Raw genomic sequence first — 12,213 nt, forward strand, 5'->3', positions numbered from 1 at the left:
GATCTTTTTTTTAAAATCAATTTGGGATCTCGGGGCTTCCAGAGAATTGAATTAAGTCGTACGAGCTGCGTGGAGCCATTTTATGTTTTAGTTTTGGGATGTCAGTTGCTGAGGAGAGTGCTGCCAGGCTGTTTTGTAATGAAGCTCCACAAACGTTTTCCTCATCTGACTTTCCATCAGCCTGGCAGGGGGGTAGATAATGAACTGTGCCTGTGAAGTGGCTTCCTGATCACAGTTTTTGTGACGTATATCACACATTATATATCATGTTACGGATAAAACGTTAGGATATTACTGTGTTGTGCTTTACTCATGACCTCAGAGAGACACGTCTCCCCTCACAGACTGATTGTTCCCCCCACAGAGGAGTCACCCAGGAGGCCATGCCGGGCAGCCCAGAGAACATCCCCCTGGGAGAGTGCACCCTCTCCGAGTCCAGGGACCAGCTGACGCCGCCGAGCCGCACGGAGAGCACCGTGTTCAGCCTGTCCCGCAGCGAGTCCCTCTGGACCACGGAGGTCCCTGAAAAGACAAGCGAAGTCTACTGGTTCCCCATCCACATCATGTCCACCGGGGGCAGCTTCCTGGCGTGCGGCATCATCATCAGCGGCCTGTACTTCGCCGGCCACTGCAAGAAGGTCACCAACATCCTGGGACCGGCCCTGCTGTCCATCGGGCTGATGGTGTTCGTGGTGGGCGTGGTCCTGATCCCCATCACCAAGGAGAACAGGAAGAGGGCGAAGAGGAAGAAGGTACCCAGTTACTACAGGCAACCGATGTTCAACCTGTGACGATGCAGCAACACTTCCTGTTCAAACCTGAGGAACTTGGACTGGATTGAAATGATCCTTTTGCAGCATGGGAGCCTCTGTGGAAGCTAATTACTCAAAAGACTCCGCGTGGTGACATTAATGTTTATTCTCTGATTTACCAGGATTGACGACACTAAGCACTTATCTCAGTCTCAAGCGTGCATGACAACATTTTGCATCCATAACCCCGCGAAGCTGACGACCAAGAAGGTGAGAGCTCGAAGGACAACAATGAAATGCAATTATTCACACACAATTTAGCGAGGTTACTAGAAAGCAAACTGTCCTCGTGAATATTTATGAGGGTGGAGTGGACGAGGGGGACTTCCTAATGCTGTGTGGTGGTACAGTATATGCCAATTCATGAATAATTAAAGGTTGTGAGAGCTTATAATTGTCAGTTCCCGCTTTGCTTTGTCTCCTGCGCCTGCTGAAGTCCTTAATGTGGAACCGAGTCACTTTGAATCTGAGTGCGTTCATCCTCAAATGTATGTAAAAGGAAAAACAATTTGCCTGCTGCGACCTGAAAGCACATTTTCATAGGATTTAAATATTATGGGGCCGGAAATTTCTAATTAACCCCTTCAGAAGCAGAGTCTGTAATGCACATGAAATGTTTATTCTCAGCCTCTGACAGTGCAAGGCTCTGACCTGCAGGACTGTATTTAAAGCAGCTATAATCAATACTGAACTGATCTGCTTGTAATCTCAAATTCAAACAGCCTTTATTAGCTTCAGTTAACTAATCATTCAGCTATATAATCAGAATGACAACTGTGTGTGAAAATGTCTGCACATTTCAGTTGTTGTGGTGTCTTTTAAAACAAATTAAAACATTTTAGATTCATGAGTCCTCCACATCAACCTCTTAACTCGGTGTTTCCCACACTTTTTTCTGCCCAGCCTGTGGTTTCTCTTCATTACTCGCCATTTTACCGGTGAAGCCGAGGGTGAGATCTGCCTCATCGTATCTGCTCGTCTTTGCTTTGGTGGCTGTCACTCCTGTCACAGACTTGTCCGCGCTTTGTGCTGCAGAATCATGCCTCAATCATTTAGCCTCGCCACACCTCCGTTGTGGAGGTGTGCCCCCCAATTTGGGAGCCACCATCTTGACCTCTGATACCCCTTTTTGACCAAGGCAGGTCAGGTGCTGGTTCAGAGCCGGTTCCTACTCATTTCAACAGCCAAAGAACTGGCTCTCAGCCAGGAAGACTGGTTCCAGAGCAGCTACGGACGGATAAATTATCAGCACAATAATGGGAAATTTACATTATTGGTTATCAGCAAATAAAGACATTATAATAATAGTGGTGGTATGCACCTTTACAGTTGTTTAGTGAGCAGAAGAAGAAGAACAAACACGCTGTTGTCGCGCTCATAACGCTGAAACTGCTGCAGCTGTGTAGAGCCACGCAATGCAGACAAGAGCCACACATGTCCTGTGTTTAACCATAAAGTCTTATCACAGCTATTGAATATCAATTAAACCATCTTTGCTCTCTACGTCTGAGCCTTTCTTACACTCAGGTGTGCATGAAAAAAAGCATTAAAATGTTGGTTTCTATTATCGGTTATTTTATCGGTATCGGCCACAAGAGTCAGGTAATTATTGGTTATCGCATCGGCTGATAAAAATCCATATCGTGCCTCCCTTTAGATGTAGGTGTTGCCTCTAGTGCTTCATATGTGTTGATGTTATTTTATTTCTAATAAAAATGTACTTTAATCTTTACATGTATTGTTTTTAATAGCGGTAGACTATTGAAACTGAAATTACAAAGTAACTAGTGACTAAATATATCAAATAAATGTCGTGGAGAGGAAGTATAAAGTAGCAGAAAATGGAAATACTCAAGTAAAGTACCTGGAAAAATGTACTCAAGAGCAGAACTTTAGTAAATTGTACACAAAGATTTGAATTTTTACTGCAAATGGAAATCAGTCTCCTCCATTTCCAGTAATCACTATCGGCCCTGACAAATAAACGTGCTGTGTGACCTTCCCTGTTTGAAAAGGTCATGATGGTGAATCCACTCACACAGGCCGAAGACTTCCAGGTAACATAACAATCACCTGTCAGCCTCATTATATCTACACGAGAAGGAGGAAGTGGGGATAAAATCTGACACTAAGTGGTTCAACTTCAACGTGTGATGGCTCACGTGATAAATATAAACTGGTTTATAATAAAAACACAGACAACCTGCGTCACGCTGAGGCTGGATCATCTCTGTGCGCATGAATATCCACATTTGAAAGTCAAATCAGATGTTAAAACGTCCTGCAGCTCTGCTTTTATTTGCATCGTGACTTAAAGGTGAATTCTCGACATGTTTTTTTATTGAACTACCTGCTGCAGCCTGCAGTCAGTGTGTGCTCAGGTGTGTGTTCAGGTGTGCAGTGTGCGCAGTGAGGGAAAACACCCTGTTTGTCTCCACTGTGAGGTGGGGCGTTGCTCTCCAGGTGCCTCAGCTCAGGTAACGCACATACATGAGGCATCCTCCCGTTATCCAGCAGCTGCACGGTGATGTTTCCAGCATGCAGATGCTCAGGTGTATCGGAAGCTGTGTGCCTTTGTTCCTCATGGCCGTCGCGTTTGATGTGGTCGGTCTGATCCTCCTCTTCGTCGGGATTTTCGCCAACCTGCGCGTCGACGGCCGCTTCTATGGAGACTTCTTGATCTACACCGGCGCGCTCGTCGTCTTCTTCAGCCTGGGCTGCTGGCTCATGTGGTACGTGGGCAACGTCCCGGTGTCGGAGGACGACGGCCTGAAGAAGACGAGCAGCATCGTGCAGTTGGCCAGGAAGCTCTCCGAGAGGTTGAGCCAGAAGCTGAAGCGGGGAGAGGACCGCGAGAGATGCGTCAAGGATCAGGAGTGCCACAGCCAGGTGGGCTCACCTGCGCGTAAAGCCAGCCGGGTGACGTGGGGCAAGTCCACGGCCTACCACAACGAAGGGTATGATGACAGTCTGGACTCAGAGGAGAAGACGGTGGAGGCAGAGAGAGAAGAAAAACTAGACATCTGAACTGGGTACCTTCATCTAAAACATGATTTAATGTGTGACAGCTGCAGGAGAGACTCGACAGGTGTATGAAGGATGTTTTACACACCGACACTTTATTCCTCTTTTAAAGGTGCACTATGTAGTTTTGGAGAAGAGTCAGAGGTGATGACACACTGAGCAAACACATCCAGAAGACGTCTGTTCAATGTCTTTGCTGACGTTGAGAAGACGTCCAGTGGAGAGCCAGGATTCTTTTTTTTTGAGCATGTTTTGGTCATCGAGCCTTCATCAAGTAGCGTTACGAGGTTGGATGAACATATGGCAGATAAGTAGCTCTCCTGGTAAAGAACACGGAGTTAGAAAGGTGGCAGGGTCCGCCACATGTAAACAAAGCAAAACAGCATGAAAGTGTGTTGTCCTTTAAGCTCAGTTTGTTTATTCAGAAAACAAATAGAGTTTGTTTATTTAGGGAGGAGAGAAAAAATCAGTCAGTGAAGATCTTATAGTGTCGCCCTCAAAACGACGTACTGCTCCTTTAAAAAATTATATTTATAGCCAGGGGGTCAAAGGTCTCAACATTTCTGTTGTTTTATGTCACGGGTCTGTGATTTCAGAGGGACGTTTCCTAAAAAAAGAGTATCTGGTCCTATTTTTAGGTCATAGCGAGCCACAGTTCACTTGGTGCACTCTCAATTAATCAATCTCAATTCATTGTGACCTACTGAGAGTTGAGTCGGAGCGCAGCAGCAGATCAACACATGTGAAACTGGGCTACAGGAGAGCTGTTAGCTGCTTTGATAATCAGGGTTTTATCGTTTTAAGTCCTTTTTCCAAGCAAAAAAATGTCAAACATTGTTCCAGCTTCTTTTAAATGTGAGGATTTGCTGCTTGAAGAGTCTTTTGGGTTTTGGACAGTTGGTCGGACAAATGAAGCGATCTGAAGACGTCACATCGGGATGATCGGGGACATTGTGATGAGCTTTTCTTTTGGACAATTTATTGACTTGTTCGATTAATGGTGTAAATACTTGGCAGATTGCTCACTTAATGAAATAATGGTGAATGAAATGTAATATAGATGATCTGAGAGACGTGAGACACTTTGTCAATTTTTGTTTGGTGGCTTTCAAAGACCAGCAGACATTCAAACAAACAAATAAATTAATATTTACTTGTTTTAAACGGAGCAGTTCAGGAAAGTCCTTCAATTTTCTACCATATTACATCATAATTCTGTATTTTTATTTTATTCATTCGACTGTCTTCTTGTATTTTTATGTGCACTTTATTTCCAAATGTCAGACCGGACTTTTCCACTCCATGTTGAACTGGTTCTGTTCCAGTTACCATTTGGAGCATTTGGACCTTAAATAAACTGGTAATAGCAGTTTTTCCTTGACTCAAAGTGTGAACCAAAGTGGGCGTGTCATATTGTTCAGGTCGTAGGAAACACTGGCTGGTTCACTCGATGGCACCAAGAATCTTGAGCAGAACCGGTTCAATCACCAGAGCTAATTTGGTGTCCATGTTCACCGAGTGGTTTCTGGTAATTTAATTAATTTTTAAATGTGTTGATTAATATTCTGTTCACCAGTGAAGCACAGTGGACTTGAAGTCAACACTTTAATTATTCAAAGCTTTGGGACCTTTAATTATTTCAGGTTAGATTTGTGTTTTTTTAATCAAATCAATAAAATTATTCTTAATCAAGTTAATTCACGTTTTCTAAATACTCACACAGAGAATGAGACGAACATTTGAATCAATCAATAGGGACCAACAGCATTTTTGGCCCAAAGCCAATCAATCTTTTTTATTTGTTTGTTTTCTTGTTGTTGTTGTTGTTGCAGGAGTGTATTGATTAACACTCAGCGGTCACTTCACTTATTTCAAGTAGACGTATACAGTAATGTGATCCAACACAACAGCTCTGCCATGATTTCTACTTTTACGAAGCTTATTTTTGACGTTGAAAGGTGATAATTCATCTCAGTGGATGATGTTTCTAATATTCTGCCTCTCTCAGGCCTGCAAATAGGGTGGACAAAATATTAGAAACACCTCGCATCACCTTAAACTACAACCTCAGTGATAAACATACAGTGCCAGTTAAAATTGAACGTCTTTGCAGTTACAAAATATCTAAATACGTGACTTCTGTGTCCTCGGTGGTTCATGAAGGCTGGAACAAACCTCTGAACCTCCAGTTTTCAGAGGAAATGTTCCTCATTTCAGATTTATTTGTTCTCACACATGCACCTCAAACATTTAACATATTTTATACTCGTTGTAGCTGCTACTGGACTGAAAACAGTCAAGTCATGCTCCTCTTTGATTTGCTGTCAAAGCAACAACAAAAACACTGGTCCGACTGGTTTCTCTCTGCGGTGTAGTGTTGGTTAAACAAACCTGAAAGCCTTCAACAGAGGATCATGTGACGTGGGGACTGTGTATCTACCAAGATGACTACAGAGTTTCAACCAGTGATCCACACATTGGTCTCACACCTTATGCAAATGTCACAGCTCTGCAGAGCGAGCCTTGACTGACAGCTTAATGCACTTTAATCAAACTCCCGGACAAAGTTACAGTAAATAAAAATTCATCTCTGCTGTCTACACCGGCTCCGGGAGGGCAGGACAGTAAGTCAAAAGCGACGGAGCAGAGACAAATAGTGGCGGATTAACAGGTCAAACAAGGTCCTCGGAGAGAAGTTTCCATTACGTGCATTTCCTCTTTGTGACAGTCACTTCACAATAGGTGTCGTTATTGTCGCGGTGCATGAACCGTGGACTGTTAAATATTTAGGGAGCGCTTGAATGCAGCGTATCCACCCTGCAGAGCTGTTCCCAAGATAAATATAAAAAGGGTAAATATATTTCCAGGGGTAAAAAATCTCTGAACTCGGTGGGAGAGAAGTGAAAGAGGAAGCTCTGACAGGCTGGTAAAGCTGCTAAAAAGATGCACGTTGGTTTCATTAGCCGAACACAAAGATCTCAGGGGGGTCCCAATTAATTATCCCAGGCTTATCGCTGTGACGACGCCGGGCTCGATGGCGGCTGATTGTGAAATATATGTGCATAAATCTGCCACACAGGTTACAGACAATGGGGATGATGTGTCGCATTAATGTCATGAGAGGTGCAAAACAAGTCGGTCCTGCACAGGAATGAAGATGGACCGTGTGACAGCTAATTGCGGCTCAGCCCGTCATTGTGGTTGGATACCAGTCTTGCCACTAAGTCTTGAGCTATGAAGGAAATGTGAGGCGTGCTGAGTGAAAAAGAATGATCCACATGACAGCAGAGCACTTTACCCGAGAGACTCACTCCTGTCAGACCTTCAGACGTCGCCCGACTCACCCGGCCCGGCCATGGAGGAGGGGAAGGCCACCGCCTTCTTCCTCTCGCTGGCTGTGATTATGGACGTCGTCGGCCTCATCCTCTTCTTCCTCGGGATCTTCGCGCCTTTGAGCTTCTGGGACTTCTTCGTGCTGTCCGGGCCTCTGCTGATCTTCCTCAGCCTCGTCTTCTGGATATTCTGGTACTTGGGGAACCTCAGAGTGTCTGAGGAGGAGCTCAACATCAAGAAACAGGGCATCCTGTGACTTCAAAATGAAGCTGGACTGAACTCAAATCAGCAGTATGATGGCGCTGTGGAAGGAAACAGGCGGGTCTGACAGAAGCTTCATCAAAAATCATGTATTTTGTGTGAGACTTGTGGCTCTCCCAACCCCCCTGAGGTGTTTGCCTCTGTGAAGGAAATGTGATAAATCCAAATCCAGGCACGACCAGGAACACATTTGACTAATCCCAGGAGATAAAAAAAAAACTGCTCTATCCTTTGACTTCAGGGAAAACAACTTGTCATGTTGTGTACAGACAGCAGTGACTCCTGGACTCTGTTGAAGTGGAAAATGTTTTTCTCAGCACTTTGATTTGTGGGAAGGTTTTACACACTGCACCACGATGATACTGTCTGCCTTATTTATCTCATTACTAACATGTATGCACATTGTGAGTTGATATTTATTATGTTATATCTCTGCACATCATGTAAAGAAGGAAAAGCTTTGAAATTAGTCACTAAACATGCTTTAAAATGACCTGTTGTTGGTTTTATTTATTTCTGCTTGAGGTTGAGATTCAAAGTCTCTTTTAAAACCTTCTGTTTCTTTATGTTGCAGTTTTATGTTTCTTTAGGTTCAACGCTGTGCTTAAGCTCTGGTTAGGTTTAGGCACAAGAAAAACTTAGTTAGGGTTCGGAAAACATCATGTTTTGGTCACCACAAACACGGCTGGAGATGTCAGGAGGTTTCATGAGTAAAAGAAATGGTTATATCGCTACAAACAGAGCTGGAGATGTCCTGAGCTCACGTTCAAAATATCTGTTTTTTGTCACCATGAACTTGTCTGGTTTTGCCCGATTTCTCTTTCCCGGGCTGGAAATGTCCCGAGATCTTGTTAAAAAAACAGTTGTTGAAGACACAAACATAGCTTGAGACGGCCGGACTTCCCATCAAAAACACCAGGTTCTGTTGACACAAGCCGGCGGGAGTTGTCCCGAGGTCTCTTTGAATATATCCAGTGGTGTCAGACTTCGTTAAACCACCCTGGCTCTTCAAAAACATGTCAATATGGTACGTAGCCTGTGACAAATCTGACAAATGTTAACAGATCTGCGGTTTGCACAAACATTAACTGTGTTCATTGTATCCTGGTGACTGAAGAAATATTAAAACAAGCAGCAAATCACATTAAGACAGTGAATTCATCAGTGATCAGAAACAGGACGTGTGCGTTCAGTGCCCAAATAATCTTTATTCCCCTTTTTTCTCATCTTCCATCCTTATCAAATAATCAAGTTTAAGGTGTAAAAACTTTAAAAGCACTTTGAACAAAGACTGTGTGGGTAAACTGTTCTTTGTGAAGCTGCTCCTTTCGTATGAACTAACCAAACAGGCACTGTCGGTTTGTGCTCGGGGGTTATTTTAGTCAGATCCACCCAGTGCGGAAAGAATAAACATCACTCTAACAGGCAAAACTACTGAGGTGTGTAGAGACGGGAAACTTGTTTCTTCATGAAGTCTCGCTGCAGCTGTAGCACCTATAATCTGCCAAAACCTTTTTGCCAATTAGCAGTTTTCCCCCTCGAGTAAAAACACACCGCAGCGATGTGCGCTTCAGTTTGTTCACCACAACAGCCAGCGAGCAGGCTGAAACTAATACTCCTCCTCCAACTCTTCCCAGCCTTAATCAGCACTCAAGGCACCATTAGCTCCCTCAGACATGGGGAGTGTTATTAATGTGTCCATTTGGTTCCTGCCCCTGAGAGAGGAAATGGAGGAGAGGCGTAATGGCTCTCTCCCTCTACAAAGAGATGGAAACCCTGCTGCTCAGCCCCTCACCCCCCCGCGGGATGCCGCCCTCTCTGTTGTGCTCAAATCCCCAAGTTGTCCTCACTGTATATGTCATTACAACCTTAATCACAAGCACACTCGTCAGTGCATTATAGTGTTTTCCCTTGAGAGACGCAGTTGAGCTGATGTACATCCTGGTAGGTTGTAGCTCAGCTCAAATAACGCAGCATGATGCAGCATATTGTACACTGTAAGGTTGTGAATCCCAATCATGTGGTTGGAGAGAGCTTTGACTTCCCATTAGCCGTGCCACAGCGGGCACTGCTCTTCCTGGATTGTAGTAAAAACTGGACTGACTGTCACCAGTCGACACACAAGTGCTTTAAAGTACTCAGAAAAAACACAGACGGGTCCTTCAAACAAATTTGTGTCAAAGGTTTTTAATATTTCAGATGTGTGTTTCCAAACAGCTTCATTAAAATAATCATGATATGAATTATTACCTGAGATTATTTATTTAAAAAGTGCGATCAATCTCTCATTAATAAACAGATAAATGCTGGTGTGCTTTGGCCTCTTGCCAGGCGATGAAGTGATGATGTCCATCACTCCGCTGCTCTCTGTGTGAACACTACTTCAGCCCTAAAAGCTTAAAATGGCTGGTGAGTTCATGATGTCATCTCTGCAGGATTGTGACGGTGCATGTCTCCCTCCAGTGGTCGGCAGAGTTCGAGGTTAATGTGGCTGATTCTTCAGGGGCAGTTCAACTGTTTCTGTATGCATCAATAAGGAAAAATGATTAAATAAAACCAAATTATTCTGTTTTGTGTCAGAGCTTTGGACTGTTTCTGCTTCTGTCTTACTTTGTTTGTTTAAATGAACTCATGAACTCAATCTGCAGCATTAAGACTCAAATCAAAAGTGTTTTTTTAAAGGAATCGCCCTTTTTTACAACATCGACAGTTTCTTAATTTACTGGGAGAAAGATGCTTTTATTTAACAGGTAAGCTGCTTGTTGGTTTTAAAGTTTATTCAGACACATTTCCAAACAAGTGGAGAATAAACTGCATGCTCACGTGACAACAGAAGCTACAAGAAATTCCTGGTATGGCACTACACACTGTAATCATAGAAAATAATGCATATCACTGGATATGAAGGCATTGCATTAAGAATAAGAATTAACATACTGTGTGAGAAAATCACCATTAATATTAACATATGAAGAAAAATAACCAAAAAGTCCAAATAAAACCCAGAAGAGAAAAGATAACCTGCCACCCGATCACCAGAATAAATGCTGGCAATGTACATTTCTTCAAACTACGGATATATTTATGTTTCTTTAAGTTCAATTTTCAATGTTATATGTGGACAAAAACCACATGGTTTGATTAATTTGATAATTGATTATTCGGTTTGAGTAATTTTTTAAAGAAAAAAGAAGAATCTAGCTTCTTAAATGTGAATATTTTCCTCCTGTATGACAGTAAACTGGATATCTTTTGGGTTGTGTACAAAATACTTGAGGACGTCATCCTAGTCAACATTTTTCATCATTTTTGATATTTAAAGACCAAAAACGACCTGATTAATCAAGAAAATAATCAGCAGATTGATCTACAGTGAAAGTTATTATTAGTTGCAGCCATAGATGGGTCAGTGCATCATACGGTTTTAGGGAGGAAACTTAAAAATACTGTTAAATGTTGATTAGTTGATATTACAAGTTCCTAGAGCCCAAAGTTAAGTATTAAAATGTGCTCAAAAGCCAAATATATTTAATCTACAATCAGTTAAAACAGACTAAAGTTAAAATTTGACAAGCTGAGTGTAAAGTCTTTGACACTGTTACACAATAAATGACTTAAACTATTAATATCTGATAAAAACTGTTGCCTGTTTGCCTTATTTTCTCAGAAAGGGCTGCACATAACATACAATCTTGTATCCAATTTGTATGATTATTCCCACAAGAAGAAAAATTAAGTCTTATTTTATTTTTTATTGATTTATTGATTGATTGATTTATTTAATGATGATTCAAACCAGACTCCAGCTTGCTGTTTGTTTGCCCTCTCTGGATCATCAGTCTGATGCTAACTAACCTTCCTCCATGCTGCATTCAATGACAACCTGTTAACGCCTGCTCATTAGTTCCCACCTTGTCAGAGGTGTTATCATCTGTGATAGAGGGCCTTGGCTGGTCACACACACGCACGCACGCACGCACGCACGCACACACACACACACACACCACTTCCGCACAGACAGTCCCTCAGTGTTTACAAACAAGTGGCCTACAGATGGCAGGGTCACTCACCCTGATGATAACAAGGCGTGCAGACAGACAGACAGCCCGGGCGGACAGACCTGCAGCCCCGGCAGGCTGACATGATGCAGCTCTGTCTGTCTGTCTGTCTGTCTGTCTGCCCTTCTGTCTGTCTGTCTGTCAAGGCAACACGATGTGTTTGCACTGATTACAGCCTGTAACGTGGATTTAAAAAGATATCTAACCTCATCATTATAGAGCAGCAAGGTGCTGCAAAGGGGGCGACGTGGGAAACCAGGCATGGATTCTGTAGTGGAGCAGGAAGACCATCATGCACTGTGTCTTTACGCTGTTGCGACGTGGAGACTGTTTGGAGCCGAATCCTGCAAAATGACCACATACATGTGTTTGTTTCTTCATTTTAAAACGTGACTAGTCAGTGATATCGATGCATGGTCACAGGTAATCGATAATATTTCGCTGCGGTGATTATTGTGACTGATAGCACGTGTAAACTCGCTGCTCCACTCCTTCTCTGCGTGCTTGGAAAAAGTCCACTCCGCCTCTTCGTTCTCACCAGGCAGCATATGCGCGTATTGCTACTCACCAACCGACCTTGAATGTGTCCTCGGATTAATTCTCGCCCGTGATTGGTCGCAGCCTCGAGGCTGCAACGGCTTACTGGATTCTCATTGGTGGAGCGCGCTGTCTGTCAAGTCGTACCCGCCTCCTGCTCCGTTTGGTTGGATCTCTCCGCTACCCTT

The 12,213-nt window shown here is 43.2% G+C and overlaps 1 protein-coding gene across 1 annotated transcript; it reads left to right on the forward strand.

The window, feature by feature from the left end:
- Positions 1-383: 383 nt before the first annotated feature.
- On the forward strand, positions 384-791 carry LOC141019091 (phosphoinositide-interacting protein-like). Its single transcript, XM_073493889.1, has one exon. It carries the CDS (start codon positions 384-386, stop codon positions 789-791), a length of 408 nt encoding a protein of 135 aa, XP_073349990.1.
- Positions 792-12,213: the final 11,422 nt, after the last annotated feature.

The sequence above is a fragment of the Pagrus major genome, chromosome 23 (genome assembly GCF_040436345.1).
Source record: "Pagrus major chromosome 23, Pma_NU_1.0".
Lineage (NCBI taxonomy): Eukaryota > Metazoa > Chordata > Actinopteri > Spariformes > Sparidae > Pagrus > Pagrus major.